This window comes from Lethenteron reissneri, chromosome 64, assembly GCF_015708825.2.
Source record: "Lethenteron reissneri isolate LAM-NWPU_2019-01 chromosome 64, ASM1570882v1, whole genome shotgun sequence".
Taxonomy (NCBI): Eukaryota; Metazoa; Chordata; class Hyperoartia; order Petromyzontiformes; family Petromyzontidae; genus Lethenteron; species Lethenteron reissneri.
The window spans coordinates 1,376,288-1,400,095 of NC_083842.1; the positions used below are offsets into that span (position 1 = coordinate 1,376,288).

Here is a 23,808-nt window from a genome sequence, read left to right on the forward strand (position 1 = left end):
TGTCCCACCTGATGACGGAAGCTTGTGTTGCTTCCGGAACGTCGTGACTTAATTTATTTCAATTTTTTTTATTTTATTTATTTTTCTTAGTTTTTTTTTCACCTACGTGACTTTTCCCGAAAGAACTAGAGAGTACTCACAGGGTTGTACTTTTATCTTCATCGGTTTACATTACTGTAGATGCGGCAAACCAATTTTTATGATATGGTTACCGGTTATGAAAGAAAAAAACTATTTTAACAACCCTAGTATTCATATTAACAATGTACCTTGGTTTAATAAGCATTGATTTAAATAGCGCTGTCAGGATCATGTTGCTGTCATTACCGATACGGCCATCGCGCGTGCACTCTTAGACGCAAGCCACAGGTGCAGCGTCGCTGCTGTCCCCGTTAACTCAGATTCAGGGCTGTGGGGGGGCTGGGTAGTTCAGTTGAGTCAATGTCCAATAGAAAGCACCGTGCCTGCACCTGTAGTCGGCTTTGATAGGAGACAGATTCTTGAGATGAAATCACGTTCTCAAGTGCAGTAAGCCAATGGTCTCAGCTAGCATTGTCACCAATGACTACTAATTGTTTTGTTTCTATAATATATTGCATTTTTATCGAGGTGCCCGATTTCCTCCCACTTGTATGATCATTTATGGTGTGGAAACATCTAAGAAGAAAAACCCAATGCAGGACCCTCCTGAAAAAGAGCCCTTGGACTGATTTCCTGGATAAATAAATAAGTAATTATTATTATTAAATTTAGAGTGTGAGGGGCAGCACTTTCTGTAGTTTCTGTGGAGTTGTTGCTGGCAGTAGAAATTGTTGTGGATATTTCTGCCCGCAACAACTGCCGTGCCGTGGAGGTTGCCTGCCACGGTGGGGCTGATGCTGTGAGTGGCAACACTCCCAGTGGGTGGTGTGTCGTGTTCCAATTTGCAAAAGTGCTCAATGCACTATTCGTGTTCAGATGTTTAACTCCAGCTAACGTGAACTGTATTTTAATCTTGATTTGAAGCTTTCGTGACTGCAGGAATCCATACTCTTTGGTTCTTTCGGTAAAGTCACGTAGGTATAAAATATTATTATAATTTGCCTCCGGTTTGTTAACTTAAAAAAAATGGAAATAGTCGGTTTGTTTCTATCATTTGGTTGACACTCATCTCCGTGGCGAATACCTGTGCTCGTGGAGGAGATCCCGCGGTTGTATGGCAGTGGCCAGCCTCTCCTCGGGACAACTGCTATTGGCTGTCCACACAGTAGCACTCATATTGGTAGGAACCTCCTGGTTACACCAGCCCACAGGGGATTATTGTGTCCGTCGTGCAGGGAGGGGCTGGGTGGGGAGGGGAGGGGGGGGTGGGGAGGGGCTGGGTGGGGAGGGTGGGGCTGGGTGAGGAGGGGCTGGGTGGAGAGGGTGGGGAGGGGCTGGGTGGGGAGGGTGGGGGGTGGGATGGGTGGGGAGGGGCTGGTCACCCCGTGGTGCCGTTATAGAACTCAACGTTTAACCTACTCACACCGGCTTGTGCCCGCCCTCACAGTTGGGCATATTTGCGGAATACACCACGCCGCCGTTGACCCTGGCCATTGACCGAGCAACCCAACGTTCCTACCAGCTCCCTCTGCAGGAATGTGCTTCTCCTGACCTCGAGGGATGATATGCTGTGTCAACCGCCAACCCGGATTTCAATTTGTACCTTCATAATAGCGAGCTGCGCCCTCTGCCAGAGTGGCCCTCGCGGGATAATGATACCTACTGATTGTAAAGACCAGTGTTGAATCGCATTTGGCTTCACTCTGTTGTTCTCCTGTGCATTCATTCTTGGATGACTTTTCACTCTGCTCACAGCAGCAGTGCTCTGTAACTTCTCTATCAGTCACATGGCTAGATAGACGTTTGGAATGTTCAGCTATACCCCTTTGAATAAGAGGCACAATTATTACACCATTTCTTAGATTCTCACAATCCCTCTTGATGCACAAACGACTGCGCCGAAAGGAAACACTGAAGCAAGCAGAAGCTTGGAGCCGGGTCAGAGCGGCCTCGCTTGGGATGGACGCCTCGTCCCCGGCGCTGCCTGCGTGCCATCGCGCTGGAGGGGTTAATTGCTGAATTGAGTGCTCATGACAGCTGCAGTGGGCAGCCTGCCCACTCGGGCCGGGAGGCTGGGAGCACAGCATCCCCCCCCCAGGCTTTCTCTGCTCAGTGCCTCGTGCTCCCGAAGCCAAGATCTGGCGTGGGCCTGCCACCCAGAGCCATGCCAACTCTGCCCACTGTACGTAGTGCCCCATTGGGTGGTGGAACTAACTATTCACAGGCATACTTAGCAAAGTGTGGGATGTGCCACCTAACTTTGGGTAGGGGTGTGACGATGCATGAATTAAACAAGTAAGCTCACAACAAATGCTTTACATTGAGTGTGCATGAATAAATGTTTTCTTACTGGTATTTGTTTAAGTTAGTTTACGTGTTTTCTGAAGGCCCAAGTACTCCGTTTATTCATCGCAATGTACGTTTGCTATGTCGTCTTACAATAATTTGCATAAGCGTATGTGTGTTTTAGTTTTATGCGGTATGTGCACATCTTTTTAGTACGCGTGTTCCATTGCATGTCTACTCAATAGTTAGCGGTAGTGCAACGGTTCGTGCGCTGTGGTACGAACTCTGCGACCCAAGTTCAATTCCCGCTCACGGCCAACACCAGTGACGATTAGCTGCATCGGTCCTGGGCCTCCCCAAGGTTTACTCGGCCTGAAATGAGTACCTGGTGCGATCTGTAAACATCGCTACTGCCCTCGTGTTCCGTGACGACCTTCGTAGCTGCTTGCAAACAGTACTTGCCCCAACAGTCTGTTAAAGACTATACGGGGGTTCTTTGTCTTGGTCTCTTTATGTGGGTATGAACATTAGTGAGTGTCACTCAAGACAGTGAACCGGCTAGATCTAGCCTCCTTTGTCTTCCCTCCATTCATGTTCATGCAGTACTCATGTAAGGCCGAGTCGACCTCGGGGAAGCCCAGGTTCAGCTACCACAAAGCGAGTGGATCTTGCTTCATTGCACAGCAGGCAAGGGCGTGTTGGGAGGGTGGTAGCGCGGCATGCTATCCCCTCCGCCTCACGGGGCTCGTTGTCTGCGTGGACGTTGTGCTTCACAGGAACAGCGAGAGCGCGGAGAGCACCCACCGCAAGGTGAACCTGGTGTTTGAGAAGATCCAGACCCTGGGCTCGAAGCGCTCGCAGAGCGTGAGCGTGCAGACCGAGCAGGTGAGCACAGCAGCGGAGGCGAGGTGCGCGTTGCGTCGCCGCTCGCACTCTCTGCTCCCGCGTACGCGTCTAGTGAAGCCCAAGTGATTTGAAGACCCTCCCCCGTGTTCACACACACTAACATCGTGAACACGTTTAGAGTAGACTTAGCACTGCTGAGTGCAATGGCACTTGCCATAGGAAGTGTTGCTACAGCACATTATCTCATGCATGGCTCGATTTAGGTACAGGACGTACAGAGCACATGATAAGTTATACTTGCATTTTTTCTTTGCTGAGCTTTTAGCTGTGTAAACCTTGATAAGGGTTTGAACAAGGGCAGTGGGTAGCCTGTGAGCACGTTTCTCTTTTGAGATGTCTGTTTGTAGAGAGAGACATCTTACAGGGTGCCCCGAGTGCGTGTAAGCGAGTAGCAACAACCTAAATCGGTGTTCATCACTGGATGAGGTTTCCGCACGCATGGACCGACCCTTAGTGTGCTCAACATGAGTGCGGCTTTATGTGCAGCCACTTTACTGTCGATAGCAATCTTCATTTAATCAACGAGGTAAACATCTCGCAAGTGGATTGGCAGCGGTTGAGCGTCGAGCGCACCGTGCCGTGTCATCAGTAATTGATCGATTGTGGGTAGAGGGGCTCCCGTTTCCCACGTCCCTACTTGACCTCCTCCGCACAAGGTCTTCTGATTGGTGGGAGCTGAGCGGCAAATGTCAGTGGTGGCTGACTGTGAGATGTTCCATGCCAGCGTTGCCATTGCGTGGGTAGATGCGCCTGAGGCTTGTTTATTTATTAATAATTAGTGACCCTCTGTCTTGGGTGGCATAATCGTAATGTTATGCCAGTGTCAGGGCACTTTGTGTTTCAAAGGTCATGAATGCACATTCTGTCCTCTTTGTCAAGATAAACGTCATTTAATTTAATGCATAGGTTTTCACGACCAAATTTATAATTTATGATTAGTTTGTTTTTGGGTGAGATCGTGTAGGTATAATGCCAACTTTCAGCTATACCCTCTGGCACGGCAAATCAATCGATGTATCACTTGGGAAAATATGCCAGTTGGTTTGGCCCGATGATGCTCGATGTAACTGCCACAGAAACGTTGAATAAAACATTGTCAAAATCTTGGTCGCTTTTAAATGTTCCGATTTTTCCGGAACCAAACCAGTTGCCATATTTGCCCACGTGTCGGGAGGATATAGCTAAAAATTGCCATTATACGTACACGACGATCTAACCCAAAATAAACTATTTATGTTGTAATATTTATCGCTTTTGACGGTCTCAGCCCAATCACAAAAGATTATCCCAAACAGAAAACAGAGTAAAACGTTTGTTTAGCATATTGTTCGTCATTGTCTGCTGCGTGCTTTCGTGACCGTACGCATGTGCCGCTGCTGCTGCTGCTGTTGTGTGCCCCTGCCAGGCGTACGTGGCTGTGGCGGAGCTGCACACCGTGCAGGCGGAGCGAGCGCAGCTGCAGCAGCAACTCCGAGAGGTGGGCAGCCGCGCGTCGCACGAGGAGAAGGTGAGAGCAGGCGGCGCCGGTGCGTGCGCGTGCGCGCGCGGCAGACGCTTGAGATTGCTGCGCCAACACTCTGTGACCACCTGCGATGGCACTTCCACTCTGCTACAAAGCTCGTGAAAGGCGCATCGTGGTTGTGTGTGTGGACACATCGCAAATCGGTCGTTGTTCGTAATGCACAGGTGGCACCCCTTGTGTTGTGTAAACCCGATAGAGTTGCACCCAAGGAGGAAACCCCTTAAAACAACTTACACGTCTCGAGAATCATTGACCCTTAAGCACCCACTTAGGGGCACAACTTGTGAGCTTGATGACTCGGCGAATCGTTACACCGCTGCTTATTCAGTTTCATTCCTGCAGGCCCTGATAGACTGCACGCCGCTAATGGGAAGCCAACAGTGTTTTTCCCTTTTAATAGACTGGCTTTGTCATAGAAATGTGGAGTTTATACTTCTAGCTTCAGGGCCTTTTGCAGGGTTGACCACCACTCCGGTGTTTGTTGGGACAGAGAGACACTTTTAATTGTTTTTAATGAATACCCGTATGCATATTGTATATCGGAATTTAATATCCAGAGATTCAACAAACATGCCCTTGTACAGAAGATATAGGTTTTATTTTAAATATTAACAAAACTATTTTTAGTTTGTAGTCTTTCCGCCGCAACTTTTATTAGCACGGTTGGCTATATACGGTGAGAAATAAGTTGAACATACATAGGTTTAACGTAGGCGGAAGGAGTTGGAAATACAGACAGAAAATGAATCACTCTTGAAATGTAAGTGCAGCATACGAGATTGGGTAGAGCAGACGGTGTCCGTGGGAGTGCGGTGGTATTTCTTAGTTGTGGAGGGGATTGGAATCCGGTGCAGAGAGTGGGAGTGGGAGTGACGTTTCACTGTCGTTCATTCGAGTGAAGGGGCCGAGCAGCAGAGTTCTGTTTCGTGTGAAGTTCCAGAAGTCAAACAAACAGGCCTCACTTTAAGTTTCCTGGAGGCATGTGTTGGCAGTTTTGGTAAGAATCCAGTCAAATGGAAGGTGTTTCTCTGTTCAGATGAGTAATGGAAATTCGGCATTGCCATGGTGTGGGGCCACTATATCCGTAGTGATGACTGCTGATGACTTCCCATGAAGGAGCACGTATGTTATTTACCTCTCAGGGACGATAGGCTGCATCAACCTCGACCCGGGATTGAACTTTTGCAACCATCTCATTGTGAGTTGAGTGCTGAACCCACGGCGCCACCCTGTTGGCTTGGACTGGCAGTAGAGGTGGTGGGGTATACGATGGATGCCCGGCACACGGTGCAGTGCGTGTGCCTTTAGCACTGTACATGCGCAGTGTAGACGTGACCAGAAACGTGCACTGCGTAGCCCTGTAGAGGAAGACGGAAGCTAACATCACCGTTGAAAGGGTGTCGTTCACCTCTATCTGTTACAACGCACACCTCACTCCGATGAGCTGAAATTCCACCAGCTGGAAACGTGTGTCACCCAGGTGTGCGCAAGCATAGAGAGGCGTGTGCTTTCGTTTGCACCGAGCGACAGAAATAAGAGCTCGTGGAGCGGGGAGCAAATTCAAATTAGAGACGGTGCGTTTATAAAAGTCTGTTCAGCAGAGCAAGTGGCCTTGGGCAGGATACTCTGCGGCCATCTGAAGGAGACTTGTGGCGGAATGGCAGCCAAGGAGCGGTCACAGCAAGAGGGCGACCATTGCCGAGACGACACGATGAGATCCGTAGGAGGGCGGCGCACTGTGTAGCATCGTGGGACAGTCCTTCATCCAGCAGTGGATGGACCATGGCCGATGATGATGGCCTTGTTCGTATAGCACTTTGGTTGATGCCCTTATGGATCAACAACATTATTGTTCTTGGTTCTTTCGGTGAAGTCACGTAGAAGGGAAATAATAAAATAAAATAAATAAAACAATAAAATTATCGCGGCGTTTCGATTGCAACACAAGCAATCGTCATCAGGTGTGAAAACCACAGCAAGAAAATTATTGTTTTATTTATATATATTTTTTATATTTCCCTTCTACGTGAATTTACCGAAACAACCAAGAATATGAATCCCTGCAGTCACGAAAACTTTAAAACGTAAGATCAACAACATTGTTTATGGTCCAGCAAATGTGAATTATTCCACTTTTCAGCATTGCTATCCTGCGCTGTGTTAACTGCGATGTTTTCTGTTATTCTTTTCGGTATGACCACCGGCCACAACAATGTCAGCTTGAACATCCAGTCCGGCCTGTTCCCCACGATTTAAAAGGCTTTTGTTACGCACGCCGCGAGTGAATGGGAACTGTAAAGCTCTCACACGAACATGACCTCAAACAATGACGGCTGTTTTTTTGTGTTGTTTGAGGGGACGTATAGGGATTTGAAAAAAAGACATGGCCGTGACCGACTGTGCACAGATGCCCCCCCCCCTGCCTTTGAAGCGGCAGTGAATATCGGTGTCCATGTGCCCCCCTCTCAGAGTTCTCGAAAGGCAGAGGTTACCAAGGCGCAAGCCTAGTGCAGATGCACGGTGACCCCCCCACTCCGAACGCGGAGCCCTCCACCCCCCGTGTGTCGGTGTGCCGTGTGATTGGTTCCATTTTCTTTCGGTTCATTTTGGAACCCTCCTCGACAAGTTGCTTTTGCATCGGTTCTTACCGTGATTAATGTGTCGACACATGCCAACGGTGAACTTATCTCTAGTATCACGTTTAGCCTGCACCCTGAGGCTCTAGTCTCACGTTCAGCCTGGTCGCTGATGTGCTCGTATCACGTTCCGATTGAAAGCATTCACGTATTACCTGTGGCCAGTTTTTCTGTATCTCCATCCATCTGTCTGTAGCATGGGGGGGGTCTTGATAACTCTCGTAAAGGTGATCCAATATTAGTGACATTTGAGTTGCAAAGCTGTGTTCGTATTAGAGCCTTGTCATCTGGAAAATGTCCAAATTGACCAAAGAGTTGGCCAAAACTTGGCCGTTAAAAAATACTCTTTGGGTCTGTCGGTAAACAAAATAAAATAAATTATAAATAATTTACTTTCTATGTGACTTTACCGAAAGAACCAAAGAGTAATTCCTGCAGTCACGAAAGATTCAAATCAAGTTAAAAAATATATCAATCTAAATGAAAAAGCCTTCTTCATGGCCAAGGCGATGACGTCGCACATATCACGCACCCAATTACTTGTGACGTCATCATGATCTTTTAAAAAGCAGAGGTTACAGTAAAGTGTCATGGTTGTGTAGAGGAGTAATATGGGGACGTGACGTCATGCGCGCTGTCCAGTGCGATGACGTCATGGGACATGACGTCATGCGTGCTGGGCGGGGCGATGACGTCATGTCTCCTCTAGGTGCTTAAGCGGGACCCCGTGATGAAAGCGGGGTCACTTTGGGAGCCCCGGATAGAGAACGGTTGAAGAGCCAGCCAGGGATAGAGATGAAGGAGTCTGCAGAGAAGCCGGTGGTAGTCATAGGAGGTGCTGCTTTCCCCGGTCGGTCGGTGTTGGATGAACCCCCGATCCGACTCGAGGGAGAGAGCCCTGGAGCTCGCCAAGCTAGGAACAGACAGAGTGCAGGGTCGTGTGAGGGACCCAGTATAGGACCCCTTACCCCTGGGGAAGAGTTATCTAAACCCTTAATAAATATCCGGCGCAAGCCCTTACATGAAGATCTGCCTCCGAGTCATCATTTGCACCACAACAGTTGTAATAAGATAGACCCTTAAAGGGGACTTGGGATGTAATGCATGGCCTCTGCTGATGTGCTTTGACTTTGTAGGTGAAGCGCAGGAGTGTGTGGCTGCGCTGTCCTTTCGGGGGTTGTGAGGGATCCAAATGAATGCTTTGCTGCTGCGTGTGCCCACTGCCCAGGTGCCAGGGTCACGAGTCAAAGTGCATCCCGAAAGGGTGCCGGGTCGTTTTGAATCAGAAGTAGAATGTCCACATTTCTATGGTAGTAGTCATACCACGAGCACTGTTAACTTCCCAAAACTCTCGTGATTGATTTCTGGAGGGATGATGTTCTGAGTTAACCCCAGCCCAGATTCAAACTCGCAGCCTTCTGATGGCAAGTTGCCTGCTCTGCCACATCGCTCAGCTGTATACGAGGGCTGCAAGTGAAACGTAGTAACGGTGCGGGTGGTGTGTGATGTGTTGTTGTTGTTTGCGACGTGTCAGAGCCGTGCGGATGCACAAGCAGAGCTGGCCAAGCTGGAGGAGAGCCTGGCGGCGGCGCGGAGGGACGCAGACGACAAAGCCCAGGAGGTGCAGCGCTGGCGTGAGCAGCTGGAGCGGGCGGACGCCCGCCTCGCAACAACGCAGCACTCGTACGGCTCGCAACAGGGGCGGCCCAGCACTCAGTCGTCCCGCACCACTAGAGCCCACGCACCGCACACACGTGCCCTGGCCACACTGGTGCAGCACTCACACTCGTCCCGCACCACTAGAGCCCACGCACCGCACACACGTGCCCTGGCCACACTGGTGCAGCACTCACACTCGTCCCACACCACTAGAGCCCACGCACCGCACACACGTGCCCTGGCCACACTGGTGCAGCACTCACACTCGTCCCGCACCACTAGAGCCCACGCACCGCACACACGTGCCCTGGCCACACTGGTGCAGCACTCACACTCGTCCCACACCACTAGAGCCCACGCACCGCACACACGTGCCCTGGCCACACTGGTGCAGCACTCACACTCGTCCTACACCACTAGAGCCCACGCACCGCACACACGTGCCCTGGCCACACTGGTGCAGCACTCACACTCGTCCCACACCACTAGAGCCCACGCACCGCACACACGTGCCCTGGCCACACTGGTGCAGCACTCACACTCGTCCTACACCACTAGAGCCCACGCACCGCACACACGTGCCCTGGCCACACTGGTGCAGCACTCACACTCGTCCCACACCACTAGAGCGCACGCACCGCACACACGTGCCCTGGCCACACTGGTGCAGCACTCACACTCGTCCTACACCACTAGAGCCCACGCACCACACACACGTGTCCTGGCCATGGCGCTGCATGTGCGTCACATTAAAGCTTACACAATACGAAGCGATGTCCACGTACGGTCAAGTCCACGGGTACACTACGGCCCGGCTGTAGGTCCTGGTCAGCCCAGGGTCGAGCTGGAAGATGACTGGGTATGGAGACTCGGTGTGAGCTTGCCCAGGGTGCTCCAGGATAAAGGAAGCAATGAGGCTGTATCCATGTGCTTGGAGCTTAGTGCTGTCTAGCGGAGGAGCCTGGCAATGTGGGGTTTATTGAGGTGGGGTTCGGATGGCGGTTGGGTGAGGCCGGTTGGATTGAGGATTAGGTTTGCAGTTGGGTTGTGGGTTGAGTTTACTTCAGTTGACTTGGAGGTGAGCCGAGATGATGGCCGATTCAGCAGTGTTGCATTGTGGGTTGAGTTGGTAGCTTAGTTGAGATTGGGTGTGGTGGGGGTTTATTGATTGTCCATTTGGAGGCTGGTGGAGCTGGTAGTTGAGTTTTGTGGGAGCGGTAGTGTAGCGGTTAGCGCGCTGCCCTACGAACCTGGCGACCTGGGTTCGATTCCCGCTCACAGCCAACACCAGTGACGATTATCTGAACCGGTCCTGGGCTTCCCCTAGGTCGACTCAGCCTCAAATGAGTACCTGGTGCAATGTATAAACATCGCCACTGGGGAGACAAAGGCGGCCGGGCATGGTGTTGGCCACCCACCCCCTCGTGTGCCGTGCTGGCCTTCATAGGTGCTCGCTAACAGCACTTGCCCCTACAGTCTGTTAAGGCTAAACGGGGGATCTTTGAGTTTGGGGTTTACTTGGAGGTTTTGTTGAGTTGGTGAGTGTATTGCAAGTGGAGTTGGAAGTTGAGAGTGGCAATGGAGGTTGAGTTGGTGCTTGTGATAGTTAAAGCTGGTCATTGTCAGCAGTTGAGTTGGTGGTTGGGTTGAGTTGGAGGTTTAGTAAGAGGTTGAACTGGAATTTGAATGGGAGGTTGACTTGGGTGCTGAGTTGGGAGTAGTGTTGGGTGTTAAATTGTAGGTAGAGTGGGAGGTTGAGTGGGAGTTTGAAGTGGGTCCCGAGTGTGAGGTGGAGTTTGGCGTTGGCTGAGTGCGGTTGGTCTCCACGTTGCCCCAGGCTGGAGGAGGTGGAGGGTGAGCGCTCGGCCCTGCAGCGCGAGATGCGGGACCTGAAGAGCCAGCTGTCGGAAATGCACGACGAGCTGGACCAGGCCAAGCACTCGGCGGCGGAGCAGGAGGAGAGGAAGACGCTGCTGCAGGTGCTCGTGCACGCGCCCGCCCCCATCCCACGGCGTGCGAGCGGCGACACGGCCAGAGTGTGTGTGGCCGTGCACCGCGCTGTGTGCGTGCGCATGGGCACTACACAAGGGTTGGATGTGTTGTACGCTTGCTGTTGTTTACGTGCGTTTGCGCGGTATCATTTAACGTGTGTGTGACCAGATTGATCATGCGTGTAAAAGTAAAACAAGCTTTGTCGCCACATCATGAGGCCTCCTTTGCCAGCACCAAAATATAATAATAGGGGTTTTCCCCTTTTTTCTGACGACAAAACTGAAACCTTTTGCAAGGAATCATGTTTACATTAACCACAATACTTGCAGTCAGAATGCAAACACAAACCAACACTTTGATCATTTATGCATTGTCCTTGAAACTGATTGGTCCACACCAGAGACGGCTTTCCTTCGAGCCTCGTCTCATAGGGTGTTCGACCAGATGACGCCCAATCAGTTTCAAGGACAATGCATAAATTATCAGAGTTTTTCTTTTGCAATTCTGACTGCAAGTATTGTGGTTAATGTAAACATGATTCCTTGCAAAAGGTTTCAGTTTTGTCACCAGAAAAAAGAAAGTGGAAAAACCCCTATTAGTATAAGCATTGTCACATCTATTAGCCGTATTACCAGCTCATAACTTTAGTTGCAAGTGCAGGCATTTAGTTTAGTTTGTTTAACTAGGAAACAACACAACTGGAGAGCAGTTTGTTCGGGAGATGGGCTGATGTGGTACTGGGGAATAGGCCTCTGGAGGATGCTCGTGAATGATGCTGCTGGGGCAGCTGGTGGCCGTCTGTGAGAAATAGAGGGCTCACCACATCACGTAACGCATGGAGCAGCTACGGCGCAGCAAGTTGGCACAATGGGCAGTGTAGATGGTGCATCGGTCTGCATCCGTCACGCACGTTAGTGTGGATGAGACTGTACTGCTGCGTTTGAGTGGTACTGCGTGTGAGCGGTACTGCGTGTGAGTGGTGCTGCGCATGAGTGGTTTAATGAGACTGCGTGCTGCTACTTGTGAGTGTAGATGAGATCGTGTGCTGCTACGTGTTGCTGCACATGCACGGTGCTGCGTGAGAGCAGTGCTGCGCATAAGTAGTGCGAGTGGTGCCGAGTGTGTGTGTGATGCTGCATATGAGTGAGAGTGGTCCTGCTTGTGAGTGTGGATGAGATCGTGTGCTGCTGCGTGTGGATGTGAATGAGTGGCGTTGTGTGTGAGTGGCGCTGCGTGCGAGTGTGCATGAGGCCGCGTACTGCTGCGTGCGCCGCTCGCAGGAGTTGCAGCGGCTGGGCGAGGTGGAGGAGAGCTTGCGGCGGCGCGAGCGCGAGCTGGCGGCGCTGCGCGCGGTGCTGCGCCAGGAGGTGGAGACGCGCGAGCGCGAGATGGACGAGCAGCGACAGCGCCACGCCGACTCCGCCAGCAAGGCCCAGCAGAAGCTCGAGGCCTCCGCCCAGGTGGGGCCTCGCGTCCCGCTCTGCGGTTCGGGCCACCCGCAGTCGTCACCTCCTGGCCGTGCCCAGCGGCGACGGCGGTTGTCCGAACGTGGCCTCGTTCTCTTCTAGGTTGACTCGGCCGAAGTTTATTAGCCGTGGTTGTGGGCCTACACTAGCTATTGGGAGGGAGATGCAGCTGAGCGTGGAGCCGTACGTACACTGGTTTTATTGGATGTTTGTTGATGGCACTTCTGCTAATGTTTCAAAAGTCTAACCAAGGGATTTGTAGTTTTTGTGTTTTAGTTTGTGCTGTATTACACGTGTCTACACATAATACAGTGTTCTATATTCGGTTAGCGTGTGTTGCGCCGGGCAGCAAAAACGCAGCAAGTTGGCACAGTAGTGCACAGGTGGTGCATCTGCCAGCCATGTCAGTCAACCCATGGCACCTGGGTCTGTCCCGTGACCTGCCAGCAGCAAACCTTCGATACTTCACGTGTCCTCAAAGTGCACCTAGGCTGGCACAAGTGCCGTGGTGATGTCAGCTCTACTGAGTGGCGAATGGCGCCTGTTGTTATTCTTGTTGCTGTGTTTTTGGTAGTGTGTAGTGGTCAGCGCAACGTGCTGTGTAGCCGGAAATCACGAGTTCCATTCCCGCTCGTGACAAATCGGTCGCAAATATTGTAACTGCACCCTGGGCCTTCCCTAGGTCGACTGAAAATATCATCACTGGCGAGACAAAGTCAGCCGGGCGCAATGTTGGCCACAACACCCCCTCGTGCGTCGTGTCACAGGTGCCCTAACAGCTGAAGGGCCACGTCAAGGATCTTTGTCCCTGCTTTGTAGCGGGTGCTGGAGCTGGAGGCGAGTGCCGGGGAGTCGGGCCGAGCCCGCTCCGTGGCGGAGCAGCAGGCGCGGCGCGCCGAGGCGGAGCTGTCGGAGCTGCGGCAGGAGCGCGAGAGGCTGCAGGCCGAGCTCCTGCAGCTGAGGCCGGCGCTGGAGGCGGCGCGCAGCGACGAGGACACGTGGAAGGGCCGGCTCGGCCGCCTCGAGGTGAGAGCGTCGCCTCGCTCGGACGCCGTTGACCACGCGGGGCTGGTTCCCTGTCCGCCCCCCCCCCCCCCCCCCCCCGCGTGGATAGCCACACGCAAGCGGACGCTGCCAAGTGCTTGCAAGGGAACGGGGGGCGTGGGGGGGGCCTGTTGATTTTTGTGCAAACGTGTCCATCCCTCATAATCAACTTTTTGGGTTAGATCGCGTTATTTATAAATGTGTCGTAACCCTCCACCACCCGACACGGCCAATCAGTAAAAAAGTGTCATGTTGACAAAAGACAAATAGTTCACTGCTTTAGCCCACCGGTGTGTTGAAGCGTGAAACCACAACATTTACAATTTTTGAGTACGACGTTTCGCTGGTAATTGCATCCAGCATCATCGGGCAATTCGCCCGAATGGTGAGTAGGGTTATGACACATTTATAAATAACGCGATCTAAACCCAAAAACGTTGATTATGAATAATATTGGTCGCGAAAGCCTACGTGTGTACATCCCTGCCTGCTGCTTATCGCCTCCTGCCTCCAGATGGCCAATGTCGATTGGCGAACAGTTACACAGGCCGTGGTCATGTTTCCTTCATGGACTAGTTAGCATTTTGAATGCGTGTTTCTCCAGACTGTCCACGATGTAACCATGTGGTCACGTGAAATATTGGGACAGGGTAAAATCAACGAATGGACAACAATAATATTACAAATTTCCTCGTGGTGTTACGCCAGTTACAACTTTCTGTGCTGGTGTTTTAGTGAGGAGTGTTCACTGTGTTAGGAGTGTGTCGCGATGTGTGCAGTTGCTATTGAGGAATGCTCGCTCTGATTGGAGTGTGACGTGTGGTAGTGCGGTAGTGCGGGTGTCGTTTGTGAGTGTTGCGCAAGACGTGTGTAGTGCGGGTGTTGTCTGAGTGTTGTGCAAGACGTGAGTAGTGCGGTAGTGCGGGTGTCGTCTGTGGGTGTTGTGCAAGACGTGCGGTAGTGCGGGTGTTGTCTGTGAGTGTTGTGCAAGACGTGCGGTAGTGCGGTAGTGCGGGTGTCGTCTGTGGGTGTTTGGTAAGACGCGAGTAGTGCGGTAGTGCGGGTGTCGTCTGTGAGTGTTGCGTAAGACGTGTGTAGTGCGGTAGTGCGGGTGTCGTCTGTGGGTGTTGTGCAAGACGTGTGTAGTGCGGTAGTGCGGGTGTTGTCTGTGAGTGTTGTGCAAGATGTGCGGTAGTGCGGTAGTGCGGGTGTCGTCTGTGGGTGTTGGGTAAGACGCGAGTAGTGCGGTAGTGCGGGTGTCGTCTGTGAGTGTTGCGAAAGACGTGTGTAGTGCGGGTGTTGTCTGTGAGTGTTGGGTAAGACTGTGTAGTGCGGTAGTGCAGGTGTCGTCTGTGAGTGTTGCGCAAGACGTGAGTAGTGCGGTGCTGATTGTGTTCTCTGTGAGTGGCGGGCGTACTCACTGACACGTGTGTGTGTGTACGGTGTGCAGGCGGAGCAAGCTCGTAAGGCAGAAGCCCTGGAGAAGGCCGATGCCCTGGAGGTGGAGATGGAGGCTGCCCAGCGGACTCTACAGACTCAGCTGGAGGAACTGGAGGTGCGAAAGCCACCGTTGTTCTGCCTCGCTGGCAGCAGGCGTAGCCCCAAACTTGTTTCTGAATCTTTTCGCAAGTGGATTACCGCATGGGTGGAAAAAACTCGATTTTCCCAGCGGCAGGCATCGGGTTTTTTCATTAATACAATTAAACCCGATTTCGGGGAATTAAAACCTGGTTTAATGAATACGAATCTCGGCTTAGGCTGCTTCCTCGTCGGTGCTGCTATCGTACTCGGGGTCGTCGGGCACGGGGTAGTCGTAGAATGCGGCGGGCAGGTTGGTCTTGATGAACACGAGCTTCTCCTCCACAATCGTGGGCGCCGCCAGTGAGTTCCTCATCTTGGAATGGATGAAGCCCATCGTTGAGAAGTTGGCGAAGTGCGGTTCTGCAATTAGAAGCAATTTAACCGGATTTCTTCCAATCTCAGATGATCGATTACTGAGACACGAGAGGGCAGCCCGGCCCGTGGACAGGCTGAAGTGGCACTCGCACGAAGACCCTAATCAGACTTCTTTCATCACCCGCCAGTCACAAACTCATCTGACCCTTGACACTCATGAGCACCTGTTTAGTGCCCTCACGTAAAATCCCAGTGACGTACGTTTTACCGTAAGCCATGCACACCCCTAGGTGGGTCGAGAGTTTAAAATCAGATAATTGTTTTTTTACCCTTTCATCTGGCAACAAAACTGACACCTTTTTTACAAGGAGTCATGTTTGCATTGACCACAATACCTGCGGTCGGAACGCAAACAAAAAACACAACTCTGATAATGTATAGCACTTTTGTTTGCATTCCGAACGCAGGTATTGTGGTCAATGCAAATATGACTCCTTGTTTAAAAAAAAGTATCAATTTTGTTGGCAGATAAAAGGGTAAAAAACCAATTATCTGATTTCGCTACTGGCAAAAGGAGGTTCCAATGGTGAGTTTAAAACCAGTGCTTGCCGTGCCGTGGTCAGCATGAGCCTAAATTTGAAGCTTTCGTGACTGCAAGGATTCATACTCTTAGTTTTTTCAGTAAAGTCACGTAGGTAAAAAATGAAATGAAAATTAGTAAGGCACTCACTTGATACAGCAAATCTAGCTGTGACGGTCCCACCTGATGACGGAGACTTGTGTTGCCTCCGAAACGTCGTGATTTTTTATTATTTCACTTCTATTATTACTTTCATTAATTTAAATTTCATTTTTTACCTACGTGACTTTACCGAAAAAACTAAGAGTACAGCATGAGCCTGCCGTGGTATTGGCAGCCAGACGAGCGTGGTGCTGGCATCGGCGCTGCCTCGTGCAGCGGCGTGCCCACTTTTAGCACCTGTCCCTACGGATGGACAAGGCCACGCAGGGAGGGGGGGGCCCTCCGTTGTTGTGCGAGTCATTCATTGCTGCGAGTCTGACCTGGGGCTCGCAAGGTCTGAGCCTACATTGATCACTTGTTACACGGTAAACGTTCTCCGTATGGAGACAAAGGCAGCCAGGCATGTTGCCGCTCGCCACCACCGCCACCACCCCTTGGTGCCATGCCGGCATGAGCAGGTGCCTGCTGGAAGCACCGCCCGCCCTCGCAATAAGGCAGGCTAGAGAGAGGATGTTTGTCTTTGTAAACATAGTACGCACCCATACTCTTAGGTTTTTTCGGTAAAGTCACGTCGGCCAAAAATAAATAATAAAATAGATATTCAAAAATGATAGAAATAATATAATAAATCATTATTATTTCTATTATTTTTTCATTATAATAGAAAAAAATTTGAGAAACATAATAGAAATATAATAAATCATTATTATTTCTATTATTTTTTCTATAAATTTTTTATTATTTATTTTTTCCCGACGTGACTTTACCAAAAAAACCTACGAGTATGAATCCTTGCAGTCACGAAGGCTTCAAATCTAGAATAATTTGCACCCATCTGAGTGTGATGTGTTGTGTGTGTGCACTCCATTGTGTGTGTGTGTGTATATTTTTGTGCGTGTGTGCGCATGTGCAGCGCAAGTGCAGCAGGCTGCAGGCTGAGCAGCAGGAGCTGACTGCACGGCGGCAGAGCTCGGAGCGCCAGCGGGAGGAGCTGAGGCAGGAGCTGGAGCACGAGAGGGAGAAGGCCCAGCAGCAGGAGCGCGCCCTGGAGAGACTCCGCAACGAGGTGCCGCCCCCCACTCACTCGGCACTCGCTCTCCACTCGCTCTCCACTCGCTCTCCACTCGCTCTCCACTCACTCTCCACTCACTGTCCACTCACTCTCCACTCACTCTCCAATCCCTCACTCTCCACTCACTCTCCACTCACTCGGCAATCACTCGGCACTCACTCGGCACTCACTCGGCACTCACTCGGCACTCACTCTCCACTCACTCTCCAATCCCTCACTCTCCACTCACTCTCCACTCACTCGGCAATCACTCGGCACTCACTCTCCACTCACTCGGCACTCACTCGGCACTCACTCTCCAATCACTCGGCACTCACTCGGCACTCACTCTCCAATCACTCTCCACTCACTCGGCACTCACTCTCCACTCACTCGGCACTCACTCGGCACTCACTCTCCAATCACTCTCCACTCACTCGGCACTCACTCGGCACTCACTCTCCAATCACTCGGCACTCACTCGGCACTCACTCTCCACTCACTCGGCACTCACTCGGCACTCACTCGGCACTCACTCGGCACTCACTCTCCAATCACTCTCCACTCACTCCGCACTCACTCGGCACTCACTCGGCACTCACTCGGCACTCACTCTCCACTCACTCTCCACTCACTCTCCAATCCCTCACTCTCCACTCACTCTCCACTCACTCGGCAATCACTCGGCACTCACTCTCCACTCACTCGGCACTCACTCGGCACTCACTCGGCACTCACTCGGCACTCACTCTCCAATCACTCTCCACTCACTCGGCACTCACTCGGCACTCACTCGGCACTCACTCTCCACTCACTCTCCACTCACTCGGCACTCACTCGGCACTCACTCTCCACTCACTCGGCACTCACTCGGCACTCACTCTCCACTCACTCTCCCCTCACTCGGCACTCACTCGGCACCCACTCTCCACTCACTCGGCACTCACTCTCCACTCACTCTCCCCTCACTCGGCACTCACTCTCCACTCACTCTCCCCTCACTCGGCACTCACTCTCCACTCACTCTCCACTCACTCGGCACTCACTCGGCACTCACTCTCCACTCACTCTCCCCTCACTCGGCACTCACTCGGCACCCACTCTCCACTCACTCTCCAATCCCTCACTCTCCACTCACTCTCCACTCACTCGGCACTCACTCTCCACTCACTCGGCACTCACTCGGCACTCACTCGGCACTCACTCGGCACTCACTCGGCACTCACTCTCCAATCACTCTCCCCTCACTCGGCACTCACTCTCCACTCACTCGGCACTCACTCGGCACTCACTCGGCACTCACTCTCCAATCACTCTCCAATCACTCTCCACTCACTCGGCACTCACTCGGCACTCACTCGGCACTCACTCGGCACTCACTCTCCACTCACTCGGCACTCACTCGGCACTCACTCTCCACTCACTCTCCACTCACTCGGCACTCACTCGGCACTCACTCTCCAATCACTCTCCAATCACTCTCCACTCACTCGGCACTCACTCGGCACTCACTCGGCACTCACTCGGCACTCACTCGGCACTCACTCTCCACTCACTCGGCACTCACTCGGCACTCACTCTCCACTCACTCTCCACTCACTCGGCACTCACTCGGCACTCACTCTCCACTCACTCTCCCCTCACTCGGCACTCACTCGGCACCCACTCTCCACTCACTCTCCACTCACTCGGCACTCACTCGGCACTCACTCTCCACTCACTCTCCCCTCACTCGGCACTCACTCGGCACTCACTCTCCACTCACTCTCCACTCACTCGGCACTCACTCGGCACTCACTCGGCACTCACTCGGCACTCACTCGGCACTCACTCTCCAATCACTCTCCCCTCACTCGGCACTCACTCTCCACTCACTCGGCACTCACTCGGCACTCACTCGGCACTCACTCTCCACTCACTCTCCAATCACTCTCCACTCACTCGGCACTCACTCGGCACTCACTCGGCACTCACTCGGCACTCACTCGGCACTCACTCTCCACTCACTCGGCACTCACTCGGCACTCACTCTCCACTCACTCTCCACTCACTCGGCACTCACTCGGCACTCACTCTCCACTCACTCTCCCCTCACTCGGCACTCACTCGGCACCCACTCTCCACTCACTCTCCACTCACTCGGCACTCACTCTCCACTCACTCTCCATTCACTCTACACTCACTCTGCACTCACTCTCCACTCACTCTCCACTCACTCTCCACCCACTCTCCACTCACTCTCCACCCACTCGGCACTCACTCTCCACTCACTCTCCACTCACTCTCCACCCACTCTCCACTCAATCTCCACCCACTCTCCCCTCCATCTCCACCCACTCTCCACTCAATCTCCACCCACTCTCCCCTCCCTCCATCTCCACCCACTCTCCACTCAATCTCCACTCACTCAGCACTCACTCTCGCCTCTCTCCACACACTCTCCACACACTCTCCACTCACTCTGCGCTTGCTCTGTACTCTCTACACACTCTCCCCTTACTCAGCACTCATTCTGCACTCGCTGTCATAAAATCCACTAAATATCTCAAATTCCTGTTGTGGATATTCAGTGCGTCTTCCGCCGTTGTGCCGCTTTTGCAAGCGTTTCACTTGCATTCACCCAACGTGTGCCTTCAGCAAGAGCCTTGTCTCCGTGAGACTTTGCGGGCTCGAAATCCAGGAACCCTCACTCCCCAGAACGTCCCAAACTTGACTCGTGAACGGCAGGAGGTCGACAGTGCAGATGGGGGGAAGGGGTGGTGAGCAGGGAGGGTAATTGGGGTGGGTGACATTGCAGTCTGCGCAGTGGCCACTGGAGCAGAGTCCCTGCCAATAGGCAGCGGGTGAAAGGGCCGAGAGGTAACAGGAGGCAAGGTCCGTGAAGGCTTTTGAACACGAGGGCAGATTCACAGAGAGTGTTGGGAGGATTTGGAAAAACAATCCAATTGATTGCCGATTGTTTTAGCCTAACGCAGGCCGGCCACAAGCCCCAATCGCACAACAACCACACACGTCACACACGGTTGCTGTGATCCCTCAACGGATCGCATTACCGGCTGGAGACGCAAGGGTACAATACTGCCGGCACCCATTCTCGTTTTTCAATTGTTTTGTTTGGTGGCCGCTATTCAGCGAGAAACATTAAACGGGTTTAAACCCAAGCCTGTTGAGATACTTGATGTGTATCTGTGTAGCTATGTCCCATGTGTCTTTGTATACGAGGTTCACGTGTGCCTAGATTTGACGTGCAGCTCTTCATCTCTGCGTTCATGGCCAGATGCTTGTGGTCTCGAGGCTAGGACAAAGCGCGTCTCCAGGACCGATGACAATGTTGTGTAGGGTAGAAGCCACGCAATGAAATAGGTGGAAACTACGGGCCTCACCCCCCGAATACTGCCCTCTAAGTGAGTGCTTTTAGGCAGCACGTTTGGCTGGCTACCATCCACGTTTGGCTCCAGCTTGTGAATTCCCAGACCCTTGGCCACGGCGAGTAAGCCTGATGGTCCTCGTACGGTCACGAGTTCTGACTGAAGAGAATGTATTTGCTGCAGCTGAGCAGGGGCGTAAAACAACCACCCACACAGCTGAAATGAGCGCCTGTGAGCTGCTTGAGATGCTCCCGGACCCGGCCTGCTGTTACTGGTTCCCTGTGACGTGCGGTTGTGCTGTCAGAGAGTGCTGCATGAGAGAAAATCCTTGACCTGACTGTGGTTCCTCGGTAAAGTCACGTAGAAGGGAAATAATAAAATAATAAAACGATACAATTCTCACGACGTTTCGATTGCAACACAAGCAATGATCATCAGGTGTGAAAACCACGGCAAGAAAATTGTATCGTTTTATTTTTATTATTTTGTTGTTTCCCTTCTACGTAACTTTACCGAAAGAAGCAAGAATATGAATCCCTGCAGTCACGAAAGCTTTCAATCTAAATTTAGTACTGTATGGCATAATGTTTATGTTTCATCTATACGTGCTGGATCTGTGTTGTGCAATCGCAATAGAATTGTCTAAAAGTCCAATAACATAAACAAGAAAGTATTATAATAAGAAATTATTTTTCAAAACAGTATATTGTATTTAACGTACAAATGCGCACCACACTCCAATGGCACAGCCGGAGAAAGACGCAAACATACATAAAAAAACAATGATGTTAGTTAAATTAACAATAATAATCTACATACATATAAAAGACAAAGTTGTGATTATGTGTGTCTGTTCAAAATGTTTAGCGTACTTCCCGACATGCAACAAACTTGAAATTTGCCATGTGGGTACGTTCCAGACTGTACACCATACAAAAATTATTAAAATAGACTTTTGTATTTTTTTTGGGGGGGGGCTCAATAATGCAAAGATTTTTTGCACGGCAAGTGAGCCGGGTTGTTAAAATGCACCGAGGTGTCACAGTGGGTGCAGCACAGCTGATGCACCTGCCAGCCATCTCATTTAGTCAACCCATGGCACCTGGGTCTGTCCCTTGACGTCCTGCCAGCAGCAGAGAGCCTTACACACTTCACGTGGCCTCAAGGTGCGTCTAACCTGATTAAAATAAATAGCAGATACATGCCAGAACTACACTGGCACAAGCACTGTGGTGATGTCGTCATCGCCACTCTTGTGGCACATGTCGGTTGCTTTGTGGTATGTGGTGTGTGTTTTATGTGTACGTGGTCATTTTGTTGTGTGCGTGTATGCTGAACTTCTTTCGCACCATACGTAGCCAACCGTGCTAATCGAAGGTGTGTGTGTGGGTGCGTGTGCTGTGGGTTAGCTCTCCGAATCGAGCGAGACATCGGCCAGGGCTGTGAAGCTGCGCACCGAGTTTGAGGAGCTGAGGGAGAAGGCTCGGAGGGACTCGGCCGACCTGCAGAGGCTGCTGCAGGAGAAGGCCCAGGCCCTGGAGGTGTCGATCCAGCACAACACGAGGTTCCAGCAGGAGGTGAGGCCCGGCCTGAGGCGGTCTGTTTAGCCTCCATCGCCCGGCCGTGCACACGCATTGCAGTCGTGCTTGAAGCAGATTGCGAGCAGTTGGCTTCCATCCTGGTGCAGGGAATGAAATGAGGCCCCCTGTTCAATTTCCCCTCATTGTGGCCCAGCGTCTGGGCTCTCCCCCTGCCCGTGGGCCCCAGCAGTGCAGTTGCACCGCCTGCACACTGGGCAGTGGCGCCACTTCGCCTGTGCTGCGGTATGTGGAACGCGCGGGACTGTGGGAAACTCGGTGGCTTCATGCGCGCCTCACCAAGCCTACTCGGAATGAGTTTCCTGTTAAATCTATTCATATATTTTATTCTATTTTATATTTTTTAGATTTACTTTTATTCGCATGTATTAACTTGCATTCTTTATAAACTAATCATTGCAATGTTTTGCTATATTAGTCATTGTATTTTAAATTTTTTCGCAAAGTTTCATCGGCAACGAGCAGCCGTTGAACGCATCCGTCTGTCTGTGGACACGACGCACGAACCCGGTTCAATGCTGTGTGTTACGGGTAATGGCATCACTGCACATACACACACACCTGGCATTAGCCAGGCAGGAATCCAGCCTGAAAACTTTTTTCTGATGTACCGAGTGACCATTTCATCAAAAGAGATGTCACGTGTCCTCATATTGCCGTTATGTGGTGGAACTTTTGGTGAGAAGAGAAGAAAATCGGCGCCAATGAAGTGACGTTACTCCCTGTCACGGCACCTTTTGGAGGAATCCAAAAGCAAAACATTAATAAAATCCAAAATGTCGTAATCTAGGCCCCATTTCTGGATGTTTTTGGATCAAACTGAAAATCATGAATACGTCCCTCATAAATACTAATCTGCAGCAGCTGCAGGAGAGAGTCGTGAGCTAAAATTCGGAATATGCTCAGCCCACCGTCCTTCCAGAGTTGCTGAAATGAGTGCCGCTCCGTGATAACACAACAGCGATGTCCGATGGATGATATACTGGCCACCAGCATAGAAATGTGGAATTTCTACCACTGGCTTTGGGCCATCATCAAAGATGAGCGCACAGCTTAATGGTTGTTTCAGACACTTGGATGTATCGCAGGGGATGACCACTCACACGCGTGCGGTCTTCTGGTCGTGTCCGTTTGAGAAGCCGCATAAATGAGGCGGCCGCGCGTGTAGTAGATTTCATTGGCAAACGTGTTTAGTGGGAAAAATACAAATGCGTCCATCACCACTTTTATAGCAACCTTTACCACTGCACCATTGCTCGACGAATGTCAGCCATCGCTGGCATTGATAAATGTGAATTATTAAGTGGCGAGAAATGTCATAATTTGACTCCAGCCATCTTAATGTGAATGTATTCATTCTCGACCAAGCAATGCGGTGCACGTCGGTCCCTATCAGCTTAGTGTCGTGTAGTCTTCGAGCGGAAAAACATCGGCGTGCGTGTCTCGCTTTGGGAAACAGTCTCGCGTCGCACGAGTGCCATGGCTCGTACCACTGGGGAGGAACGGAGGCGCCGCGCCCAGAGCTTCCTGGCTGCGTCCTGCCCCGCTGTGTCCTCGCTGC

General features: G+C 51.5%; 1 protein-coding gene across 2 annotated transcripts in view; it reads left to right on the top strand.

Moving 5' to 3' along the window:
- LOC133359158 (cingulin-like protein 1) overlaps positions 1 to 23,808 on the top strand; it is a 114,381-nt gene that overhangs the window by 38,432 nt on the left and 52,141 nt on the right. For both annotated transcript variants that reach the window (XR_009757153.1, XM_061577561.1), the window contains exons 4-12: positions 3,144 to 3,252; positions 4,679 to 4,780; positions 8,966 to 9,114; positions 10,928 to 11,069; positions 12,363 to 12,542; positions 13,368 to 13,574; positions 15,043 to 15,147; positions 17,144 to 17,296; positions 22,059 to 22,226. Coding sequence is in view for 1 of the 2 variants with exons in the window: in XM_061577561.1 (XP_061433545.1) it covers positions 3,144 to 3,252; positions 4,679 to 4,780; positions 8,966 to 9,114; positions 10,928 to 11,069; positions 12,363 to 12,542; positions 13,368 to 13,574; positions 15,043 to 15,147; positions 17,144 to 17,296; positions 22,059 to 22,226 (1,315 nt within the window). In the remaining variant the exon portion in view is untranslated. The remainder of the gene's footprint in view (positions 1 to 3,143; positions 3,253 to 4,678; positions 4,781 to 8,965; positions 9,115 to 10,927; positions 11,070 to 12,362; positions 12,543 to 13,367; positions 13,575 to 15,042; positions 15,148 to 17,143; positions 17,297 to 22,058; positions 22,227 to 23,808) is intronic.